At 35.0% G+C, this 25,747-nt stretch overlaps 2 protein-coding genes and 2 non-coding genes across 8 annotated transcripts; all 4 read right to left on the bottom strand.

Annotated features, from left to right (window-relative positions):
- Positions 1 to 32: 32 nt before the first annotated feature.
- Positions 33 to 24,207, bottom strand: LOC117237560. 5 transcript variants are annotated; one of them, XM_033501644.1, is made up of 11 exons: positions 23,849 to 24,207; positions 13,202 to 13,342; positions 12,040 to 12,133; positions 9,748 to 9,828; positions 4,857 to 5,020; positions 4,245 to 4,430; positions 3,702 to 3,857; positions 3,336 to 3,488; positions 1,879 to 2,140; positions 1,191 to 1,598; positions 33 to 1,011 (listed from the first exon to the last, which is right to left on the bottom strand). In XM_033501644.1, exons 2-11 carry the CDS (start codon positions 13,279 to 13,281, stop codon positions 619 to 621), a joined length of 1,977 nt encoding a protein of 658 aa, XP_033357535.1. In that variant the 5' UTR covers positions 13,282 to 13,342; positions 23,849 to 24,207; the 3' UTR covers positions 33 to 618. The 5 variants fall into 5 exon arrangements, with proteins under 5 accessions (XP_033357535.1, XP_033357533.1, XP_033357534.1 ...); XM_033501642.1 differs by having other exon boundaries at positions 33 to 1,014; positions 23,849 to 24,206; XM_033501643.1 differs by lacking the exon at positions 23,849 to 24,207 and adding an exon at positions 13,985 to 14,376 and having other exon boundaries at positions 33 to 1,014.
- On the bottom strand, positions 13,612 to 13,684 carry Trnav-uac. Its single transcript has one exon. It is a non-coding gene; the product is annotated as a tRNA-Val (tRNA).
- On the bottom strand, positions 20,588 to 21,781 carry LOC117237504 (meiosis-specific nuclear structural protein 1-like). Its single transcript, XM_033501529.1, has one exon. It carries the CDS (start codon positions 21,779 to 21,781, stop codon positions 20,588 to 20,590), a length of 1,194 nt encoding a protein of 397 aa, XP_033357420.1.
- Positions 24,208 to 25,454: 1,247 nt separating the features above from the next.
- Trnar-ucu lies at positions 25,455 to 25,527 on the bottom strand. The gene has a single exon. It is a non-coding gene; the product is annotated as a tRNA-Arg (tRNA).
- Between the last annotated feature and the right edge of the window lie 220 nt (positions 25,528 to 25,747).

Below are 25,747 nucleotides of genomic sequence, written 5' to 3'. Positions count from 1 at the left end.
ATACTACATATACTTCGACTAGCAATTGATGAAAAAAAATTGGATTTGATGTTCACGTAATGATATACATATATATATATATAAAGCTATCTTAATCACATAAAAATAAAAAAAGATTCATATTTTTAGAACTAATACTTATAAATTAGGGAGTATAAATGTACGTTTCACGTACTTTGTACGAAATATTTGTTTAACTTATAAAGCGAAATTTTTTTACGTAATCGATTACTTTGAACATTTATATTCCATAGTACATGAAATGAATGTATACAACGAAACATTATCAGCCAATATAGTTAAACATAAAATTTAAAAATACGTATAAAAATAGCGTACGAATAAATCCAGAACAATTCAGTCTTCTTAAAGTACAGGTAAAAAGCATAAAAATATCATTTTGTATTTACAAATGCATCGTATAAAAATCTTCGTAAGTTCCCCAATTTTTTTCTATAATAACAGAGATCTTAAAAGATTCGTTGTTAATACTACTCGAATATTCATGTTACACTGAACAGATAATACATAAAAATATGTATAATATGCAGTGTACGTCGATATTTGAAATATCATTCATATCATAATGGTTCTTTCTTCCCTTACATTTTTTTTTGTTTAACACCATTTTTCCATAGTGACAGGTGCTAAATGAGGTCGTGGCTTAGGGGAAGGCCATCGTAACGCACTTTGACAAGACTCTGCTCTGGAAGGTGTCCTCGGCGGAGGTTGAGGTGGATTGGAATGCGATTCTTGCATTTGGTTACTTGTTTCTCCATTTGTTTCCGTCCGAATGCCTTTCTCCGGCGGATCACCTTTATGACTTCTTTTCATCGGTTTTTTAGCTATTTCATGGTGTGCAGATGGTGGTGCACTTTCTACGGATTGAAGACTAGCTGCTCGATGTAGAGACAATCGAAGTGGCTTTTTCGGTGGTGCTGGGCGAGATTTCGATTCTTGGGAGCTATAGACTACCGATATATCCGAGTTTTCTGACGCTCGCGACTGAGTCTCCTGAAATGACAAAGAATCCTAAGCTACGAAAATCATAATTCTAATTTCACGAATAACTAATCACTGGTCTACCAGACATTCGTTTCTTTCAAATAATCATTGTAATATGTTTGCGAAAGAAAATGTTATCCATCCGTTTAGTTACTTCAATCATAATTTAAAATTTAACAAAATACCTGTAATCGATAATAGGTTGGTTCGGAATCGAAGTCTAACGGTTGTACTTGAGATGAATTTTTACGATTCTTAGATAAATGTTCCAAAGCTGATTCAACGCGCGGTGGTCTTCTACGTTGTAGTTGCGATTGTATCTGCGTTTGTTTGCAATCCAAGCTTGCAGTTGACCTGGTTAATGGAAATCCTTGATGTTTTTGTTTACTTCGTGATTTGTGATGACCATTGAAAATGCTAGCCGATGACGAGTCGAATTCGTTCGAGATTTTTACGTCTAGCGAACGTTTTGAATGGTCACTGTGCCTGCTTCTTACTGTTGGTAAACTCTGCCGTAATTCCATCGAATTCCGTACATTAAGGCCAGGAAGATTTGCAACTAACGCAGTTACCTGTGGTCCTTTTTGAAAAACCTAAAAAAAAAGTAATAAAGATTAAATTCTAGTTGTTGCAAAATGTCGAAATAAATTGGGTGCTTTTGAATTTACAAACATTTTTTACTGTTCTAAAAGAATATTCAAATAGTTTGTGAACTACTGTACAGTTGTTTTCATTTAAATGCCGCATCCTGTATAATAGGGTTGTGAAGAAATGATAAAGACCTATGGACTAACATATAGAATAATGTATTATATCTTTTTGTACAATGCTTTCAACTAAGAAGAATAATGTATTTGTCGTCCTCTCGTATACCTGAACTTGTTCTTGACGGGTCGGTGGAGGGTCTGCAGGAACCTCGGCTCTACTTGGTGCGAGAAGATCCCTGACTTGTTCCTCGAGATATCCGATCCTGTGAGTCAGCCTAAGGTTATCAGATCGAAGAGTGCGGAGTGCTGCCAGGGATTCGCCTTTTCGAAGGACCACGATTTGCGCTGCATCGGGTGCAACGGCCAACAGCCTTGCTAAATCGCTTCTGCCTGCTCCCACCACAAGTTTTCCATTCACTTCCAAGATTCTGTAGACAATGTTGACCGATAAGTACGAGTTTCATGAGCGTGATTACGCTTAATTAGGTGAAATTTTTCAGTTTTCGAAGCAAGGGCTGACTTATTCTACTGAGACTTGGCGAAAAGACTAATTTATTCTCTTTGAGAATTTATATAATTCCTATATAATTATATAATTCTAATCAAGAACAAAATAAAGCAAAGCGAATCATTCATGAAAGGTATTAAACTTAAAACAATTTTGATCATTTATACTATTTTCTACTATACATTTAAATAAGTATAAAAGGCTGAATGTAAAATACAGCGGTGTGAGTTGTAACAAACGCTGCTAAAAAATCTACATGAAAATGGGAAGGAGGATAAAGGATAGGGTCATGTGAAGCCGCAGGTGCAATTAGCGAGGGCACTCGGCGAACTTCCGGTGCTGCTTCACGCTACAGTGACCTGTTGGGAACCAAATGCCAAGATTGCACTATTGTTCGACAATGATAGCTGGGTTACATAGTGTGAGCAGTTGGTGTTATGTGTTATATTTATATGTATTGATGTGCTTCCTTTTTTAATAATCTTCACCTTTCTTCCTATTCCTTACTTTTTATTTACTTTCTTCGTTGTCTATCTTCTTCCTCATTGTTCTTTGATCACAAATCGTAATTTTATTACCCCAGTTTTGCTTGCTTTCTCTTGGAGAAATGTTACAATTTATTACGAACGACAGGTGTTCTGTCATGAAGACTATAAATGAAATCAAATGATCTATTCTGTACGATCTTTTCATTCAGCGAGAAGAAATAATCGTTTTTCCTTTTACGTGCTAATTGCTAAGCGTAGAAAACATACTTTATGACCGTGTTCACCGCCAGTCGTCAGTATCCGGACTAAAGATAAAGGGAAAAGAATCCTGTTTACAATAATATACCGTTATACAGATAATGAGTCACTTTGTGACTTTTTATTGAATTACTTATTAAATTGTTTTTATAAATTTCACCATGACTGCGTATAATATGCGAAAATATATAAAATATTCAAAATACGGTACTAGTTACATAATATTTAATAAATGAAACAAATCTCTAGCTAGACTCTACCTGTTTAGTTGTGTTCATAAACACAGATATCCGCAGTTTAGTAATCATTTATGTTTAAGTGTATAGTATAGTTATCGAATAAAATGTGGAATATTGTACTGTACGAAACCTGTCTCCCTTGCATAATCCAGAATCTTCAACTGCCCAATCGACATACAAGCCAGGTGTGTCTTCTCTTGGTCCAGCACCAAAACGGGGACTTTTTGGATCTGCGCTAACTTCCACTGCATGGATCGTAACTTGCGTAGAACCAGAGATACAACTATAAATCAAATATCAAAGATACTTTATTCTATCGTATTTCATAATCATTATGGCCTAAAATTTCGTTAATGTAATAAGGTCAATGATAATATTTAAGATACGATTAAATATATTTTACCTAGTTATAACATATATCGTACAAATTCGATATAATATCTTTATCTTTATCGAGTTGTCATTTTTAAAGTATTTATTGCTTTAAGACAGATACCTAAATATTGTATCATTTTTCTGTTTCTCCTGGGTCTCTGCCAATTCCAAAGCAGCCTGTAAAGCTCTGCTTTCTTCGCGAAGAGTTAAAAGCTCGAGTTCTTCGCGTCCAAGTCTGTATTCTAATTCAGCTTGTTGAATTCGAACATCGATATTACTGGAATAAAAATGATTAATTAAGTTACATTTTTTTACTAGATAATTACAATCAAATATAATAAACGGTATAATTATTCGCAAGATATACAAATTGCATATAAAATAAACGAGAAGAATATATAAATAAAGAAAAAAAATTTTTTTTATACGGGCAACTGAACCCAAGCCTTCTAAATGAAAGCCATGTGCCCTAGCCACTAGACCATATAGGGTTCTATATACAATACGGTCACTTCACAATTTATTTCCCATTTTTATTTACTCTATTATTCCAATATAAATTTTGTTTCAATCTAATCTTTCAATAATTGACACACTTATAAATATATTTATTTAGCGTAATCGATGATTGACAACACAAGAATCATTCAAGTTTTCTACTTACTCTGTAATATCTAGTCGTTCGAGCGCTAATTTCAAATTTTTTATCGCTAGCCGCTTATTATCCGCATCGCGTCGCAACCTTTGAAGTCGTTCTTCGGCTGCTTTTCTGTCAGCCTCGGTTAGAGGTGGAGCACCATTACGTAAAGCTAATCTGTTGCTCAGTGTGTTGCACAGTTGCCCTTTCAGTCTGTGAAACCAAATTAAAACTTAACCATAGAAACGAAACCGAAATATTTGAAATGTTATTTGATGTTTTCCATAGATTTATTTATGCCGAAGAGAACACAGTCACTGAATCGTTAAGATTTATTTAAAAAGCTGACAATTGCACAAAAGATGAAAGAATATCGTAAGCGTAGCAGTCGCAAATTCCTTGCAGCCTGCCAGCGCACGATTCAGTACGCGGCGGGCTTAATTTATTGCACCCTCAAGTGTCTTTGCTTTCTCTTCTTCGGACGGAGGGTGACGAAAGCCAGCCGATCGCTCTAAGCGATCGAAACTTTACGTTTTCTTACAAATGATATAAAAAAATCAGAACGCTACAGCAAGAAGCGATTATTGGAAAACATTTGTTCGGTACTATACTATTATATATTCGTGAAACGTTTCTTACGTTTGAATGATATTTTCCTTGTCGCGTAATGCAATTCGAAGAGCGTCTAGCTCCTTATAATGATCTCTATTTCGATGACCAGCTGGCGATATTACTCCACCGGAAATGCTTCCACCTTTCTTTCTTCTTGGCGTAGTTGACAAAGATACTTCGATACTGGCCATCTGAGGACAAACAGATATTCTTAATTACAATCGTGATATCGTATTTTACACGCACATATAAACAGTTACAAATTTCCAAAAAGAAACAGAGTCTTGTCTAATCTTTCGATCTTCCAAATAATAATTCATTCTAATAGTCGGAAGCTAAACTCACAATATGGTAGAATCAATATTTCTTTAGCCTAAGGATGTGATTTGAACGTGGTTGAAACTCGGGGTGTAAAACAGCGACGGTGTAAATATAAATTTATCGCTCTAGTAAATCTATGATTTGCGACGATAGTCGGAACGGGATGTCTCGATCTTAATGGAGTTCCACGTCGGTACTGCACGCCGATGGTCCTTGAGAAAGCAGCACTTGGTCTCTCCTGCTGGCATACAACACGGAGAAGGTCAATGCCGGCCTTGACTGCGCAGCAACCAGAAAGAAGGATGCGATACGAGACCTTGCACGCCCAGTGTGTCCCACACGAGACCACCAACTAGATTTGCTTGCAGAAAATATTCAACTAACCGGATATCCTCCGTAGCCATTGCCAAACATTCCTTGCGCTCTGCTTGTATTTTCACCTCTTATCAAAGCATTGAAATTTTTTAAATTAATTGTGATACTTAATATGTCATATTTAGCTCGTGTCGTTTTTACTTTTAGATATACAGCACCGCAAGATTGTTATAGAATTCCGTTTGCGTAATGAAGTTACTGAATAAGTTAATTTAGACTCTGTTAAGTCTTGGCGCATTTATTTTCATCCACAGGTAAGATAAACGGTTTCTAACCGTCACCTTTCGCTTCGCACGTTCTTCGTTCGCTTGGGCCTTTTTCGCGCCGGCTACTCGCCGTCCGCTCATGAGATTATCTCCAACTAAGATTTACGGCATAAAGATTCACGGTTATAGGATAAAACTTTCCATGCGATCCTATTTCGTTTTAAGTCGGAAGATTATACGTCAATGCCTTAAGAAGAAAAACGTAAAACAATTCTAACGTAGTGAAAAGTATAATAGTAAACGTACCGTCTAGTGTTCGTATCTGTACATTTGTTCGATTTTAAAAAATCATAAATGCGATTTATAGTTACAAACTTTTAAAAAAGTTAGAGGAAATAAGATTATTAAGTACAAACAGTTTTGATAACTAGAATGCTATTATTCTGATTCGTAGTGTTACACCGTTTCTAAGAATGGTATTATTTCAAGACCGGAAATTATTTTCTTGGAAAGGGAACTGTAGACGGCTGATTATACATAAAACTACTGTTACGAAACTTCTACTTTTATGTCCAGTATTCCTATCTTAGAGAATTATACTTTAGGAATTCCTTTTGTTTTAAAGTTTTAACGTGCGCAGTGTTACAATATTATTTTAATAAATAATCAATTATTTTAAATATTTTATTCAAATAATGCCTGAATCTGCGTAAGGATACGAAAATATTATTATTATCGTTTTGCAATTGGTTCGTTTTTTTTTAGTCTTTGGTGAAGGTTGACAGAATCAAACAAAGCAACTACGCACGTTGTATTGTATGTGGTAGAAAACAAAAGGCAATCCGAGTTCAAGGCTTTGGGTGCAAGCCGTGAAGTACTTGCTTTCCATAAACATGATATTCCAATGATGCCATAGTGTCAAACAGTCGATAGCGATGAAATAAATTAACGAACTTGTACGTATGTACTATTTCTTTCCTTTTATATCTGACTCTATGAATTACTGAATCTTATATATGATCTTATATATCGCGAATATGTCCTTATCTACCATTTCTTGATTTTACAAGATATGTTGAAATATCTAAAATTCCGTGTGTTTTTCACCTTTTTAAACAAAGTTATACGGATAAAGTTAGGAAATAAGAACTAAATATTTTCAATTGGATAAAGAAAAGCAATAATGGCACGAAACTTTTTCCAAAGTTCAAAACGATAGATGAGACGTTTTAACTGAGAGAGAAAGTATACTACGCGGTGACTCATAACGTAACAAAATAGTGCCACATAACATTTTTGAAATAATGAGGTAATAGAGACACGCAGCGAGGAGTTGTATCAAATCTAACACTTTCTTCTCCCCCGTTGAGAAGTAAAAGTGGGAACGGATGGACGGTGATCTCAGTACGAACATTCCGTGAATTTTTTTCCCGTGTGGAAGCGCGCTGTACACGTTACATTGCAGGAGGATGATAGCGGTGTGCACGGAGGAAGCGGAAATTTATTGCGGAATTTGCATGGGGAAGATCCGCATTTCCGAGATAATCCTGCCACCCTCTTCTGCAACTGTACGATACAATAGTTGCGCCCAAAGAATAGCGCGCGTGTTCGCGTTTACTTTATCTTTTCCATGTGTTCTGATAGTATCAACAAATTCCCTGAAATATATCGCAAACAATAAAATTCCTGACATAATTCTGAAATCATACGAATCACTTCGTATAATTCCAGTTTTGCACAGTGCAGGATTTTTCCATTATATATATCATATATAATACTGAATATTCTTTTAATTATAGCAAATGACAACATAGAGATAAAATTTAATAGATGGAATAAAATTTATTTGCAGAGATCATCACGTATCTGTTATAACGATAAATATTATATGTGTCTATTTCTACATTGATCAAAATATTGTACAGTTTTCTTGCGCTTGCTGCTACTTCCATTGTTTCCAATAAAGTTAAATTATTATCTCTGAAAACAGTTATTCGAGCGCGAAATTTGTGAAAGGCAGTGTTTTCAACGTTTTAAGAAGACGAAATCTTGCTTGGCGCATTGCTGTTCAGACAGTAAAGGGCACTGACTCCAGGATCTGCAATCTGGCTGACTAGATCTGTCTGAGTCTTTCAACCCAAGGACGTACTAAAGCCTACCTTTGACCAGTAGATTAGTACATTTACAAATAAACTATATTTAGCGGTAAATTGAAACAATGAAATGGTGTTTTAGTTTATTTTCTGTCATTCTCGTGAAAATAAATGTTGCTCGTCATTTTGTATTTTTATAATAATCTTTAATCTGTAGCGAGCTACAAATTTAGCAGTAAAGTATAAAGACTTGGTATATGTATTACTTTTTAGAATTTTATTGTTACCATTACCAACTTTAAGAACTTTCATTGTTATTTATGGATTTATAAATGACATAAAAACATTTACTTCACTGTCCTCGAGTCATTGATTTCTTTTACGAAAGAATATTCGTCGCAAACTTTGAGCTTTGTATAGAAAGTTCTAAAAATTGTTACGAAGCAATGCGAAAATCTTCTTTCCATCGACAAAGATCATTACGTATCTGAAAAACGTTTTTGGCTCGTGGTAAGAAGATATCCTATCGACGTCGATGCAACCTTTTCAAGTCGACGTTCTTCTTCATTATTCATATCGAGCCCCCTGTGCACAGCACGCTCCTTCTGTTTTCTCTTTCTTTTACTCTTTCGTCCATTCTTTCTTTTGCTTTTGCTTTTTTCCTCTGAGATGGCAAAACATGACTTCGCGCTGGTCTGTTCGGGCGTAAACATCGGAATGGATTTTTGTAGCATGCTCGAAGAAGTCAACGAATCTGACAACGTACATTAATCGCGTCTTAAGAAAGTTAAGAAAATATGCTTGCTAACGCCGAAGGGTGAGATAAAAGATCACAGTTGTTTCGTGTATGATGACGGATGGATACATGATTTTTCCTTCTAACAGATATATCTTAGTGAATCAAAATTAAGGAGGCAGTTGTAGTATGTAACATATTTATTTCTATATTCCTATATCGTAGGAAAACAAAAAATATAAATTTAATCAAAAGTAACGTGTACGTTTTACTAAAATGTATTTTAGAAGTTTTAAGAAAATTATCTTTTCACTGCTCTGTCTCTTTCTTAATTTTCTGTTAAATTATTATACGCACGAAAGATAAAGATAGAAGAATTTAATAATGGAACAAAACCCTACGATTTTATCGACATAAGTGGAATTAAAAAAAAGAATTTTTGAGGATGCTGCGCTATTGGGTATCTGTGTGCTGACTCGGGGCAGTTTTAATGGCACCCGCGCGCGCACGGTCCCTCAGTCCGAAACTCGAGTGAAGGGCCCTGAACGAAACACAGTTTGGTCCATGCATCTGCATATAAATCACTGGTTGGACAGCCTTAAAAAGCTGGGGGCTATTGCGGACCCGCCAATAACCGCGAAACATCGCCTTCGGTTTCTTCCGACGGGATGTTACGGTTAAAAACGACTTCCATATACCTACCTTTTTGCGCGAGTCTTTCAAAAAGAAAAAAAAATGTAAAAAAGAATGATCCTGGGCGTAGCAAGAATTTCATATTCTAGAATAGCGAAACAAAATTTTTTAAGTAACATGGACTCTGCTGCGTAATTGAAGTAGTATTATTAGTCAAATTTTACGAGTTACAAGTTACAGCATTAATAAATTCCTTTACATAAAGAAGTAAGTAAAATTTTAAAATTATGAAAAAAAATCTATAATCTATAACTTGTAATTTGTAAATTCACTAATGTATTATTAGTTGGTAAATTATTGTGCAATGGGGTCATTGTAGATGCAATTTCTTCCTAAGATTTTGTTCCTCGTACTTTGGAGGTTTTTGTTTTGTGCATTCGCTGTGTATTATTATTAACAAAATTATAAAATATGTATTATGTATGTAATTTTAGTTTAAAAAGTTTATTTTCACTTTATATACTAAACGATATAAATCTTCTTTATTTTATTACCTTTGCTTCCAAGGTTTCTAATTGCGCCATTCTTGGTTCCAGATATTGCTGCTGCGTTCCACTTCCTGTATGTAGAGCAGTCTGAAATGAAAAAAGTTAGATTTATATCAGCAATACGAATTCAGATTTCTTCAGTTTATGTATTTAGAGTTTAGATAAAATGGGACTTTTAAATATGTATGTGGGTCGTAAACTTTATCACACGTATAGATTGCACTTCGTTTGCAAATATTCAGAGATGTAAAAAACCAAATGTCAGTTTTGTGGAATCATTTCTTGACCACATATTTCACGTTACACGCTAGGGTCGTGGTTTTCCTGTTACGATCAACGTCCTTCGTGAGTCTTCGCAGTAAGATAATACTCGTGATGCTTGGAAGATTTTTTACAGGTGATGAGATCTCAACACTGAGAATAATCGCGTGCGTACGATAATTACGATCGTAATAAAATAATTATTTTTTCGATAATGTCTTCCCAAAAAACTTCCCCTTGTACGATTATGAAAAAAAATAAAATACAATATCCTTCGGAAGTTCACAAATTATTATTGCTAAAACTCTATAACATATTTATACAATATTTTTAATTGATTATGCTCCCCTCGTATAAATTGTTACAAATCATGTTAATTACTGCCTATGGGAACTGCAAAGTAAAAAGTGGCGATTTTCTGTTAATCATTTTGAAAACTTCACTTATTGTATTTATAACGTCAATATACATGTGCACTACGTAAGTTATGTCGGCTTGAATAAACGTTGTACAATAGAAAGTTATGAAAGCGTGGTTAATGCGTATTCAATGTCGAGAAGAGGAACGAAGCGGTTCTAAATACAACTTTAGAAAGATGCGTGTCTGCTGTTCTAGTTGCTTCAGGCAAATGGCGTGTGACTGCAACCCAAGCCGAGAAATTACGCGAAAGGCCCGATTGTAGGGCTCGTGAGAATTACGATTTCTTGACTTGCTCAAGGATTCTCACGACTATACGCGTATCAGGCGTGTGAGGGAGACACTTCACATATGTATATGTACGCATGATGATCGTATAATGCGCGGGTACATCGACCCTCTTAAAGCGTTCAAGCCCAGACCGATTGTGAAGCTTTATTACGAAATCCGTTCGACTCGGCGATCCATCTCAATACGATGACCAACGTACAAACGAGATCCATCGCATTAATGGGACATTTTTCATTCTATTATTAGAAATGAGTTGGGGTTAGGTTGAATTTACATTGTTTGGGATGCTCCTAGTAGGTCTACTTATGGAAATTAGCTCCGTCTTGATACATATTATCAATCTTATATATGTGTATTTGTTTATATTGGAAATTATATAAGCGAATAATGTTTCAGATATTTCGGATAATCGTCAGTAATAGACAATAATTACCGATTACCGATATCGCGCACATCGATGTAATCTTTCCATACACGCGACTAATAAAAGCCAAGCTTCTGTGAAATTAATTCAATCGTTGCATTAATTCATCTTTCGCTTCCATGAAACTTCTAAAACCTGGTTTATTCTCGATGATTTATCTAAACCGTTGATATGAAATGAGCCATAGTTGATTCTCTGGCAATATAGCTGTATCTTATCATAATTGCGTCTCCCTCAAAGCACAATTGATTTGTCATTCGATATAATGCAAATGGGTTATGTATTTGACGACTCTTCGAATCATAAATGCAGCAGATAGAACAGAAAGCGTTATCGATGGTCACAGTATCTTACATATCCCCCGAGGTATCGACGAACAAAGAATGTCAAGTTATAACTGGCGAAGGCCAGTGCTTTGTGACGTCGGGATAGTGCACTACGATACTTCCTACTGGCGGATCGTGCTGCTTCAACGTAGTTAATTGAAGCAATTAAAAGCAGCCTTAGTTCGCCACGGGTCGTCTTCGCGTTCGTTAATCATCGAAGATCGTGGGTGTGCTCGGGAAGAAGGAGTATCATGAGTCGAGAAACATATAATCATTGCCAGGGATGGAAGCTTCTACCAGCCTCGTAGACCCGGAAGGCGACATACGAGAGATACTAGATACGCCAATTCCTAATCTAGGATTAGCTGGCAACTACCCATGAGGAACAATTTATTTCTGGATATTTCTATCCGACGAGTTAATCGAATGTCTCTTTCGTGTTTCTATTATTGTCGATCTAAAATTGCGAGATAGTTAGAATAAAACCTTGTCAGATTAATTTCATATTCCCATCTTGTTTCTTACCTGTTCGTAAAGAAGACATAATAGTAATTAGTTTACAGACGTTACTAAACTTACCAGAGAAACTGATCGTTGCTGAAGCTTGAGTCCCAGATCTTCTTTTCCGTCACCACAGTCGGTTGTATAAAGTAACACACTTTTTTTCGATCCCCTGAAATCAAAGCTGTTTAATGCGCTGTGTATATATAACGATTAAAACGATTGCTGCTTTTCTCCCTGTTCAATTGGACGTGTCGTAATTGCATGTTAGGAGATAATTTATCCAATTACGATATAAACGATTTGTTTGCTTAGCCTTCAGACGTTTCATCGTGTTTAACTACTTCCTTTCGACATATTCGCGAAGTAATAATTGCGTAATAATTCCAAATCTCTCGTTTTAAATAAATCTTTGTTATATTCTACGCATTTGAACGTTTCATCTCGGTGTTAAAGATTAATACTAAAATTTAGAAAATGTTGGCACATTTTATTTTTATTTCTCTTTATATACATATAATTCTAATTGTCTTTGATACTTTAATTGCTCGAAAATTCTTTGTTTGAAACAGATTGAAAGACCTTTCATTCTCTCAATTTTAGTCATAAAATAAACAAAGCTCCTACAACTTATAGAAATTTTACAAAAATTATAACCATTTTGAACTTATTTTAAACAAAACTTAGAAACTAGTTCAGTTGTATAGGACCCTGCTTTTTCAAAAATTGTTAACGATTATTAACGTATAAACTTTTAAACCGAAATCTAACATCTTTATCTAGCTAGATCAAACCTCGTGTTTGCGCAATTATACGGAAAAGCGATTAAAATGTTACGTGAAGTAATCTCGAATTTTTTCAAACATGTTAACAGAGCATTGCATATTTGTTGAATAATCTGATGGAGCAACCAGCCCATGAAAGTTCATTGTCGTTGTTACATATGCGAAATGTATTATTTATTCGAAGCAGCAATTAACAGTGATAAAACTGGTAGAGATCACATTTAAGAATATATTTGAAAGCACGCTAAGTTGCGAAGAAAATTGACGAATAATGAACTAAAAATTAATCGGCTGCCCCTTGACTGGGATGAGAAAAGTGTTCCAGATTTCTACTCTTCAATTATGAACGATAAATCAATGTACGGTATATAGTCGACGCCCTTCTTGTCGCGAGCAATTAAACGCGAACCCGTAATATAATACGGTAGTATAGGCTGCGTTTATGATAATCACACCTGAGTGCCTTCCCATTCCGGTTGAATAGCTGATGTTCAGCGAGCACGGGCGAATCGATGTAGCACCGGCTCTCGTTCATAGCGACAACAGCAATAACAGCAACATTTCAACCTACGTTAATTTGTTCGCTGCATTGACATCTGAAATAATAAAATAAAATCTGATGTTATTTTTATATTTTTTATTTTTGTATTATTTTATATTTTTTATTTTTATAGCATTTTTATATTTTTTATTTTTGTTTCTCTTCCTTATTTCACAATCTCTGTTAATGCAACTTTTAAAGTATGCATTACTCGCTTATTCTTTTTTCAATTAAAATTATCTGTTTGTAAAATTATCAAAAAGTATGTTTGGAACATGATATACATATACACAAAATACGTACGCATGAAAAAGGAAAAAAGAATGGTTCCGACCGGAATCGAACCGGCGATCTTCTGCGTGTAAAGCAGACGTGATAACCACTACACCACGGAACCTCGATGTAGGGTTCGATTTTATATTAAAAGTCACAAATATTAGTATTTTTATATTTTTATGAGTATTAATTAGAGAAATAGAGCTTAGACTGAAATTTATTTCATCTGCTTTTACATATTATAAATGCATAAAAGTGTTTAGTTTATCATAATCTCATATATCGCGATTCAAAGCATCGTTAATTAAGAGTGTAAAGCGTAGTAAAGCGTGTTTGAATTGCTTTAGCCATTATTCGAAAAAAAAAAACGGTGATAGATGATAGATGATAGACTGTAATACTAGAGCTATAGTTCGCTTACAATTAAAAGCAATTGGAATCGATCGTCGGTTTGCGTTTACAGAGAGGCGCCAGGGCGGTTTCAGTGAGTAAACCCACGCGTTACAATCGACCAAGAAACGTTATGAGTAATATTCGTAAATGCATTAAGTAACCTTCCATAATGGTCGGTTGATCTGCATATGTTATGCACGAGAAAGTTCATTCCTTCGCCCACTGCGACAACTACCAACAATGCACATATATCCAGAGAGGTCTAGACGAAGCCAGGAGAGTGTGAGTGTCTGTATAAATCGCTAAGATGGTAGACGTCGCATAATTAGATATACGATGTAGTACATGAATGCAAATAGTGTTTCGTGAGTGCAATGCGATTCATGTTTAGGAAACAGTGTAAAACAAAAATAATTAATCATACTTCGCGTTACGATTGTGTTTATAGATACCGTGTATTATTAGGTAGCTGAAAAAGTTTTGCCAGTTTTACACAATAAGAATATAACAATTTATATCTATATCCCGATTAATTAATATCACTCACAAAGATTTTTTGATATTCAGAATGTACGAGGTCATCGATCAAATTTTGTACTATTATGATGTGCTACAGATGTTATACATTGCAGTTTCAAGAGTGTACAACCGTTTAACCGTCAGTTCTATTTTGACCTCTATAGAAGTTAGGAAGTAGAATATTTACGAGGATATGCATGGCTTGGTACACGATGCAGTGTCCCGGAGAATGATGGGGAACGTGAGTTATATGCGAGGAAAGGCTATGACGATACCGTGACGAGAACAGCTGGTTGTCAGGTGTGCACTGGGATTCTATTGATTCCATCACAAATGGAGTATAAACGCCTGTTACCATTCCGAATGCTTTCACTTTATGTATTCGTATGTATCTGTTCGTTTACAACATATGACACGTATGTCTTTATCATTATGTAGAAAATGGAATATAAAGAGCACATTTTGATAACCTTCTAATCACATAATAAGCTATGTAGATTTCATTCTTCAAAAATATGTATTTACATAAACCTTCATAGTCTAGTAATAATAGCCATTAGCAGAGAGTTTGGGTAAATATATCGAACAGCATAAAACTGCGTGTTTTAATGCAAGCAACTTTTTTAATATCACTTGCGAAACGCGTGGGCGAGCGTTATCATGCAAACCTCATCTTACGTGTCATTCTCGCATGTCACTCCGCTATCAAACCGGCGATATGTATAACAGTAGCTTATGGTATTACAAAGCCATCTTCTGTAAAAGCGGACGGAATAAGCGACCGAATAACTATGTAGCTTATAGTAGCAGTTCTTGGTATTCTGTAGCTTCGACACAATGGGACACAATAAGATTGTAACGTTACGATGGATGAGCCCTGTCACCATATTATTTGTCACCATGCGATTGAATAGATAACAAGATACACGATATACAACGAGGCACGAGTGAACAGAGTGTAATTCTTCCTGAATCGCTATATGGCACGAAAACTAATTTCTTCGTATAAAAGCATTTTCCTTTTACATATGTCGATGAAAATATTTTATCTCTCATGAAAGTTGAAATCTTCGAAAGAATATTAAATATCGACACAAACACTATTTATTCGATTAATTAAAAAGTCTCATGAATTTATACCAACGAGTTTTATCCCGTTATGGCTGCGTGAGAAAATTTATTAATAGTAGTCACCTATATCTTCTAATTTGTAACGTTATTAGTATTAATCAATCGTGCAAGAGGGTCGAGGTGTTCAAATACTTATGGCCAACAGTGTACGTTGATTACTCTACATTTAAAAAATTGCAATTACCGATTATATCAAAAGAGTTTTGTTTGTCCCCTTTTCAAGTACTTTTAGAGCCCTTTTCAGAGAGGGAGGAAGACGGTCCCTATAGTGAGCGGTAGGCGAAGTTTGGCAACGGTGTGGAACTTCCTCCAGGTCTGACTCTTCGGTCATCGAACCGTTACAACCAAACTTACTCTTTGGAAAGTCCTCATTTACGACATATCCTTAAGTCACCGAGGACGAGCCACGAATTTCTAAAAACTACCTAAGCCATACTAACTGCCTTTGCCGAGATGGAGTGTTGATATATGTAAGCAATAAAAAGAAATCCTTGACCTCAAAAATCGTGATCGTTTCATAAATCATGCCACGAGCATACCTGACGATTAATTTCTTCGTTCTGGCTTGTTTCCTGGTTGAAAGTTCAATGTTTAAACTGAAGTTGTTAATTGTTTGTAATTTAGAACCTGTTTCTTTCTTCTAACTCTTTTATAATTTATTTAATAAATTCAAGTTGGCAAATTAAATAATCGACTTGTACTTGTTTGCCATGTGACTGGATTTACAAATTAGAGAAGACAAACAATTTATTTAGTAGTTTTATTTAAAAATTGGTAAAAAAGAAATCCATAATGGAAGTGTTTTCTCTAAGATTTAAATATTTGCACTTGTTTGTATACTTTAAATTCCATCATTATGAATCGTCTATCTCGTTGTGATTCTTCTATTATTTTAATTAATAACTAAAAATAGTAGCCGCGTTAATTTTATAATATTACTTTCGCTAGTTTCGATGATTATTTAACGTATTTTACATATTTATGCACTTTATATATAAAAAATAACGTAATGACGCCTAAGGTATAATTTGTATACTGGAAGATTAAAAATCGGGAATTTATGTATAGCAGAAAATAATATATGTCTACGCAGAGTCAATTGCCTCGATATGGAAGCGTATATCTCCAACCGTTCTTATCTCAAAATACGTAAAATTTATACTATTGAAGATTATAAGTTTAAGAAGCAAGCGGAACGTCTTTTTGCTTGTTTCGCTTATCGGATTAAGTTCTCCGCTACACGGCACGTCGTACAACGTGTTGCATAGACACCCTTCAAATGGTTTCTTTCTAGTCGTCATACATATGTATACATATACATACACACTTTTCTAAATGCCACTGTCAAAGAAGTTATTGTACAAACGGAAAATAGCATAAATCATTTTCTGTTCCAACGTAATAACTTGTTACAGTACAATGTTGTATATCGCAATGTCAAGTGTAAAAATATTGATGATAAATATTGATAAATATTAATAATAAATATTGCAAATTTTCAATATTTATTTTACGATTAAACGTTTCATTCTTCCATATACAACTTGAATACAAGCGATAATTGGAGTCCTACGATTCGAAAAACGTTCCCGATTTTTCTATCGTTTTAGCCAGAGAAACAGTTACATAGTGCGAAAAAACGAAGCACTTCTGACTTCTCGCTTCTTGCATTCTGCTTCCAAGGCAATTTATTTCCGGAGAACTAAACGAAGTTACTCAGCACAAGAAAGAGCAGCGTTACAACGAGGAGTATACTCGATACAAGGCCATAAAACAGTCAATTGTTAGAAACGTGTTGAGTTTGTGGTTGTCACGCGATCGTCAATTGATAAAAGAAAAAAAAAAAAGGATTATTTTCCATAACAAATTACATGTTACAAAGAAGGTGGAAACAGTACTCCATTACGTATTTCTTGCACGTGTCATTCTATGCTTCATGCACGTATTTCTACTTTATTTACTGTTTAAAAAAACATTATATAATAATTTCAAAAAAAGTGAAAAAATAGTTTGCACATGTACAATGGCGAGTATGTAAATAGAAACATGTTGAAGCATTGAAAGCATTGGACGTGGTAAGATAATCATTTTTTTATGAAAACATTAATTATACTACAATTTTTTTAAAAATCATAACAAAGTTCATTCAACGGAAAAGTAGAGGATTAAATGTTTCTACATTCTGCATATATAAATATCACGACTTGAAACTAGTTTAAGGCGATATTTACGAACTGGTTAGGTTTCTATGCCCATGTGCAGATTCGTTGGAATAATCTGAAATAGATATCTTGATATTTTTAACAAATTTCTTAAACAATTAATTTACATCATACCGTTTTGCGCGTAATTTTGTCTTCTGAATGATTATGATGTTATACGTTCCAGTGCGTAGAGACTAACCGCACTAAAGCCAGAAATATGTTTCATGAAAGTTGTTTCTTTCCCTCGCATCTCTTATTTCACTATTTGGTTAAACATATCTATTTTTAGTTCGAAACCTTTTTGTGTTTCTACTTATATTTTTAACGTTTTAAATAAACAAAGGAATATTTGCAGTCTGTAAGCTTATATAATTTAACGTTGCGAAAAAAAGGCGTTAACGAGATATCTACCATTGCTTTTAACGATCAAGAAACTTGATTCTTCCACTCCAAGCAAGAAGAAAACGAAGATACACGTAACGTGCAAGTAAATTGAAATAACGGTGTACCATTACGAGTAAGCATCAAATAATCATTCTTTCATTTAGCATTGAAAGTGTTTCATTTCCCTTTTGTACGGAGGATAATTGAAAACTATTTCCTCTCCTTCCAAGTCTTACAAAATCTGCTCACTTGCGAATTACTTTTCTTTAACACTCTCTTCAATTTATATTATTTCATGAAAAGAAATGTCCTTCGACATTTCTAAGCTTGGCAAAATTTCAAAGTCTATTCGTTTCGATAAGCCTTTGATCGAGTTTTCCAACGTCAAATCCCAATTTCAAGGAAATACACGCTCACGTTTGGTATCGATTGGGTTGCTAAACTGTGCAATCGATTGACGTTGCTATCACCTTTAAACCGGCTTGTTCTCTAGCTAGTTTAATTTAGTCGCAGTCGTGTTTAAGATTTATCGGGCGCATTAATCGGAAGACGGAGAACGTAACAGTCTACGTTTGATAATCGGCTTCTGTCGTTACTTAAACGGTTGCATTCCGCTAGTTACGCATCGAACACGAAACGACGTTAATCTCGTTAATCAAATCAGAAATCTTTTAACTAACTCTGTGCGTTTGCTTCAAACAGACGTACACCCCCTCCCCCCCTTCATAATTATCAGGGATAATAATAATATTAATAGTAATAAAATTAAATGAATCAGAAAAATCATTCGTAATATTTCATAGTCCCGAAATTGCAATCTGTTAACAGCGGAATTTAGTTTTAAAAATCCCTTACAGAGTGCGTAGTTAAAATCAAGCAATGACGAGTATACAGGTCGAACGCAGGGCACATACTCCTATTATAAATTTTACGACAAAAATAAAGCAGAACGAGGAAGGATTACATTTTCATTCAATAAAAAGTTGTCAATTCATCGTTGAAAAAGGTATTGCTATTAAAAACTTAAAAATTGCCAGAAAATAACAAAATTCATAAACAAGAAAAATTAAAGAAAAAAGATCTAAGAAATTCAGTTGATTTCAGTATGGTATTTTATAAAGCAAGGTACCGCACAAAGTGAAACTTCGCAAGTGGAGTACGAGTAACGTGACTCCTTACGGATTCCATTTTTTGAGCAGACGGCACATCTTCGAAGTGGATTTGCTTTTGATGGTGTAGCTGATACAAAACACAAAAGAGTTTTGAGAATAGCCGATATACGCATAATCAAATAATCAAACTTTTTTATAAAATACATAATATGTTTACTGGAAGTATAAAGGAAACATGCCATTAAATGTCATTTATATTACTGTTTACTAAAATTTTGAGTTTTTATAATAAATGGCAATTTTTTATTTCATACGACGAGTATACATGTCACACCCAATTAACTAGTTAAATAAGATGTAAAAGATAAAATTATAAAATATACCGAACATTATATGTCACAATGACCTCGTTTATTTCTATGTATGTATGCTAGTCATTTTTAAGCACAATACTTATAGTAGTCTTCGCGATATAGAAAAATCGTAAAGTTGGTCAGGTGTCAAAATTTACCTAGATATTTCAAGGCATCTGGATATGCGAAGTGACAGAAATCTAAGAAAGTAAGGATTTGAAATCTGGGTCAGTCAGACCACATAAAATTCTATGTGCGGCCCTGGATGTCATAATATTAATCTACGTCGCTACTTGATGCTTGAATTTAAGATCTCTATTTGACGGTATTTCGTACAACTATGAATTTCAGGTAGCAAGTCCTGCTTATGTAGCAACATATGTAGTGATCTTACAACAGCTTAACTTAATAGATTCATAAACGACGCTTCTCAAGTCCGCATAACGCGATCTTTTTCTGTGACAATATGTAGGTACTTATGTGCTCTCTTCGTCTTTTCTTTTAAAGAACAGAACACTCCATTCTTTGTTATCCTGTTGCATAATAAATTCACGCTCGTCATTTTTATAGATTTGGCAAGATTAAATTTTCTAATGTTAATTTAATAATTTACACGAATCAAATACTTGCAGATATAGTGCTAAATTCGACGCAACTAAGCATCTGGCTTTTTCTGGATTTCTCAGGCGAACTCTCACAAAGGAAGTGAAACATTTTAATAATTAGCAACACCTGTCGACAGGTGCCGGGATCTAGATTTGTTCTATCTTCTATTAAATATTCAAGAACTTTCAAACTGTAGAACTAAGTTCTCCTGACAATAATATCATTTAACTTATGGACGATTGTCGATTTGTGTAAATCATTATTAATTAATTGACAATTAAGGATTAGTTAGCTAAAGGTTATGAGTTAAAAACTCGTGAAATTATGCGAATTGTTCGATAATCTTTTGCTCCTCTTCAGAAAGAGCGCTTTTATTAATAAAGTCACCAACATTCGACGCGTGCTTTTCCAACAATCGTTTTCTATCTTCTTTAATACGTTCTAGATTGGCTTTTTCGCGCCTCTTTTCTTCTTTAGCAGTTTCCTGCGTATTGAAAATCTCTTCTTCTCGAATCTTACGTCGGGCTTCGATCAATCGAGCCAAATCCTCTCGATACTGTAGCTGCATTCTACGTCTAGCCGCAGCAGTCAGTCTGGCAGTTTTCTCATCCTCTACAATTTTTCTCATAATTTCTTCTGCGAACATTCTATCTTGCTCAACATATCGTAACTTACACTGTTCTGTGAAAACAATTTGTTCTTTCAAATTAACCGCCAATTCCTCTCTCATCCTCTTTCTTTGAATATTTTCCATTTCCTCTTTCAGCAACGACTCATACTTTACATCCTCAGCTATCAATTCGTCTATCAAAATATCTCTCTCTTTTTTTCTAGTTTCTGCATTTATCAGTATGTTGGCAATCTTACTCGTTGTTCGTTCCCTTCTTTTTAATTGTTCTTCGTAAAGGTTTCTCACTCTTTTAACTCTTTCATCGATTTCCTTTAAATATTTTTCGTCCTTGTAAAGTTTGTCCGCCTCAGCTGCCCTCTCCTCTTCCTCGCGAATCTGCCTAATTTCCTGAAAAATTAAACGTTCTCGCCTTAAGGTCTCAGCCAGTTGGTTTTTTCTCTCAAGCGTTTTAAGTTCTTCGTGCTGTTCTCTTATTCTATCCATTTCCGTTAAGACTTCTCTCTCGTGGCGAGCTTCCTCCATCATCAAACTCTTCTCTTCTTCTTTCCGTTTCATCTGAATAGTCAGTTCTTTCCTGTAATCTTCCGACTTCTCGAGGCTCTCGGATCTTTGGCGAAGATCATCCTCGAGGACCGCCTGCTGTTCCAATCGCATCAGTTCTGCGGCTTGTTGTTTCCGTACATTCTCGATGTAACGCTCGGTCTCCCTTTCTAGGATTTGCGCTTGCAGCTCCTTCGTAATGTACGCCCTTCGCAGCTCAGCTTCGAGTTCTGCGATCTCGTCATACGATTCTCGATTGCGACTACTTCGTCGTAGCTTCGCGATATAATCTCTTACTTTCGTCGTATCTTGTTGCGTCTCTTCTTTCTTTGATCCCTTCTCCATGACTGGCTCGTCGAGCTTTCGCTGTTCAACGTTACTTTACAAGGATATGAATTGTTTGGAAATTACCCAACAAAGTATTGCCACTGTTATTTTAACAAACAAATGTGATTCAGATTTCTTTACAATTACACTCGACTAACTTTGATCATCGTAATTTAGAAAATAAAACTTTTACGAGGCTACTCATATCGATTAATCACAATTCTTCGAATTGCTTTCCCCGTTGATTGAGTTGTACAGTGATTAATTAACACGTCGATCGATTTATCATTGTACAACGTACATATTACGTTGCACAGTGTGTAACAGCTAGTGAACTCTGCAACAAAAAATGATTCACGATGCGCAAATCTCAATAGTCACACGAAACATTGCATTTGCATACGATGTAACACAGTACTTGGAATAAAATTAATGGCGGATTAACGGTACATTCAATTCGCTTTTTCTTGCGGGACTTGATTACTCTTTGGGAATCTTCGCACGCCAATTTAGGTCACTCCAAATTTACTCACGCGATTCAGCTATTTCATGCCCAATCACAACGATTAATACACGCGTGAATTGTCCATATTTTCTATTAACTTTCAATAGAACATATTACACAATATTTATTATATTGTAGCAAGAAAAAAGACAACGAATGATTCTGTCTACAAAATCGATGTTTAGCGTTCGATACAAATGAATTCAATTCTATGTAACATTATCGTTTCGATACTAATGGATCGTAAGTGTAAAAACTCTGAAGATGTAAAGGAAACAAGCTTGCTATTGTTAGTGCATATTACGTACAGGGTGGGAAAAAGTACGCGTAGGATGTTTGATTGTTGCAGCTCACGTGTGCAATTAATTTCATCTTCCTTAATTTTCTATTGTTGAAACTTTCCATACTCTGATATGCTTATTTTGCAAAGCAAAGCAAAAGTACGAAAGATACAAGTATGTAAAAAATCTCCTTTGCAAGAACGTCGTATATAATAAGATTGCTTTATCTTGCTGAATATTTCCATTAATTCAATAGCTAATAATTAAAGTAAATAGGCATTTGGTATAAGGTTCTGTTAGATTTGACGCGATACGGCTAACATGGTGTATCAACAAATAGTCCGAAAACACTTTCCTGTAAGATGTTTTGATATCATTGTTGTTGATGTTTTGATATAATTGTATCATTACAGTTATTGTTACTAGAATCATTAGCTTTGTAAGATAGTCATTTAGAGATCAATTGCACATACGTAGATCTGATAGTATGAACAAAAAGGTTTTGAGTTTGGAAAAATAATTGCGTATACATAATCTACTTATCGTAAAGCTATTGTGAAAAGGTGTGAGATCTAACTCACACAATATCTGGTTACTGACTTTGATATATATGTTTCACAATTACGGCTTGCTTGTTCCCAGAAAACAGCTGCTCTTTCAAACTCCATGAGATGTAACTTGTCCGTGTAATTGTTCGAAACACCTATTGTTGAACGATGTCAAATAGAAGGCTGAGATCGAATTTCGCACAATGTAATAATACTTTGAAATAAACTTTCGAAAATGGATACCGACTTATTATTAATTTTAAATTACGCATATTTAATGGAATGTACGTACATGTATCATATATAAGACATATAGGACGTTCTTGAAAGCGTGAAAGATAACATAATCCAGAGTTACGTTACACTTGCGTCGTATTTATTTTCTACACTTGTATCTAATATTATACTAGAATGAAAATTATCTATCATTCAAATGATATTTGACAATCGATATTTGTCATAAGTACATTCAATTAATTTCATACACACGCAATATATCTCCCATACGTATATGGAAAACAATGTTTAACTTACATACGGACAATAAGCTGCGCGACAAGAATCGATTGTAATAGCAGCGAAAAGAAACTTGAAAGAAAAATGCCGATCTAGTTCAGAAGGAATTATTTATACGCAAGCTGCGTTGTTCACACGTGGTGACTGTTTACAAAACCAAATCGAATCACTTAATACGTTGTTGTACAGGCGCTTGCGCTATTCTAGGACTAGCGTAGAAAGAAAATCAACATACCCTCTGATGCGCAAATTCCAAGATAATCGCTATAAATCCTATCCACGTGCACTTTGGATCGCAGAAAAATTCACAGGAAGAAACGATTTGTTCGCGACTAGTTAGACAAATTGATCAACTAACGACAAACAAAACCAACGGCGCTGGTTTCTTCTCTAGTGGAAGAGAAGTTTCCTTAGTACAAAGTTTCACCGATCGAGTCGAAGGAAAATTTGGCGAAAGTTCGGAAAAGGCACGGATAGACTTTCGAAGCGGAGTGGAACGTTTCGGTATATGCGAGCGACACACAGGATTGAGACCGACTAACCGGCTTTCCGCGTCAAGGCACACGCTAGCCGAAGCTATGCTGCGCGGCCTCTTTAAACCCATCCCTCTGATAGGCTCACGCGGAACCCACCAGGTAAGTTCCTACGACCCTACCTTCGAACCTGGAGGCGCGTACGCTTGTGATTGCGTTACTTCTCGCCGTTCCAAATGAAATTTTCTACTTCGTACTAACAACGTTACGCGCACGTTTTTCATCCTCCCGAGAGAAAATTGAATGGTCGCGTTAGAACCGTTGCGAACCGATGAAATCCACCTACTCTCTCTTCGTGCCATTTGTCAGAGAAATGAGATTAAAAACGATTAAAATGTTCACTTTTGTGATTTACTTTTCCTGCGTGCATGCAGCTTCTCATATTTCATTAACTATCTATTATTAGAGCGAAGATTTGAATGCATTTATGGACAATTTAAGTAGCGTTAAATTATTAGTCATATTTACGATCTCTTAGAGTGTTTCATCGTTAATCGTCGCATAAAAAATATCAACAACGATATCCCAAGAATTAAATAAACGAAATTATTTAAATCTTTACAACTTACTTGTTATCATCTTCAACATCAGCAGAAATAATTAAAATCTTCGATTTAAGTGAGATATCATCTATATCGAATAGATACTTAGGTCTTTATTTAACAATGATTCTTGTAGCTATTGAGCACAATAAAATCTGATTCTTTCCTTACACGTTTATATATTTCGGTCCAATAACGAGTGCTTCTTAACCTGACCTGGAAACCTCTACTCCAGTTCTTTCACCCACACATTTTCCCTTTCGATTCCACTCACTGACGTCGTATAAAGGATGTGAAAAGGTAGGAAATTGTGCTCTGAATTTTGTTTTAAATTAAGTTCCGGAGATAAAATACGAATTCTTCTACATGGCAGGTATGTTTCGGAAACCGAGCGCAAGATTGTTTGCCGCTTATGCTAATCCTCGGTTCAATTTTCGTATAATAAAATATTCTTTTTCTTTCAATGAATATAATCTACCCTTTTTGGAGGAGAAAAGCATAAATTGTTGAAAAACTTCTGAAGTTTGAGGAGAATATAAGAGAATCGTTATTAATACGTATGAATTCTCGTTCCAATTTTATGCTAAAAGTTTCTTTAAAAAGTAATTTTATCGATTGAGACATAAAATAAAATTTACTACCTGCTGTACGAACGAATGTAGTTACGACGGGTGAGTTAAAACTGTTTACGATGACATTTTCAAAAACATATAGTGTGTCTAGCAATTCAGAAAGATAATTTTCTATTACTGAATGCAAAACACATCATCCCTTGCGGGGATCGAACCCGCGACCTTTGGATTAGAAGTCCAACGCGCTATCCTCTGCGCCAAAGGGACCTTGATGCTGGTTAACAATTTATGCAAAATGTCAATCATAAAAACTATTTTTTAAAATATATTTATGAAAGTTTAGAAATATAAAGGTACGTTTGACTAAAATATAAATATGCGTATGGCTAGATATATCGCGCATATATTTCAAAAGTGACATAACCTAAATAAGTGTTCAGGAAAAGCGGAAAATTATTTGGGAGCTTATAAATAATTATTTACTAAA

Source organism: Bombus vosnesenskii, unplaced genomic scaffold, assembly GCF_011952255.1.
Source record: "Bombus vosnesenskii isolate JDL3184/JDL3185 unplaced genomic scaffold, Bvos_JDL3184-5_v1.1 scf7180000013379, whole genome shotgun sequence".
NCBI classification, from domain to species: domain Eukaryota; kingdom Metazoa; phylum Arthropoda; class Insecta; order Hymenoptera; family Apidae; genus Bombus; species Bombus vosnesenskii.
Note: the sequence above shows the minus strand (reverse complement) of the source record. Positions and strands in the feature narration are given on the sequence as shown.

Coding starts and splice junctions, on each gene's coding strand:
- LOC117237560 (XM_033501642.1), bottom strand. CDS start 13,281: ATGAACGAGAGCCGGTGCTACATCGATTCGCCCGTGCTCGCTGAACAT. Junction 5,021..9,747: donor TAGAAACCTTGGAAGCAAAG/GTAATAAAATAA, acceptor GTTTGTCCTCAG/ATGGCCAGTATCGAAGTATC. Junction 1,599..1,878: donor CCCGTCAAGAACAAGTTCAG/GTATACGAGAGG, acceptor CTTTTTTTTTAG/GTTTTTCAAAAAGGACCACA.
- LOC117237504 (XM_033501529.1), bottom strand. CDS start 21,781: ATGGAGAAGGGATCAAAGAAAGAAGAGACGCAACAAGATACGACGAAA.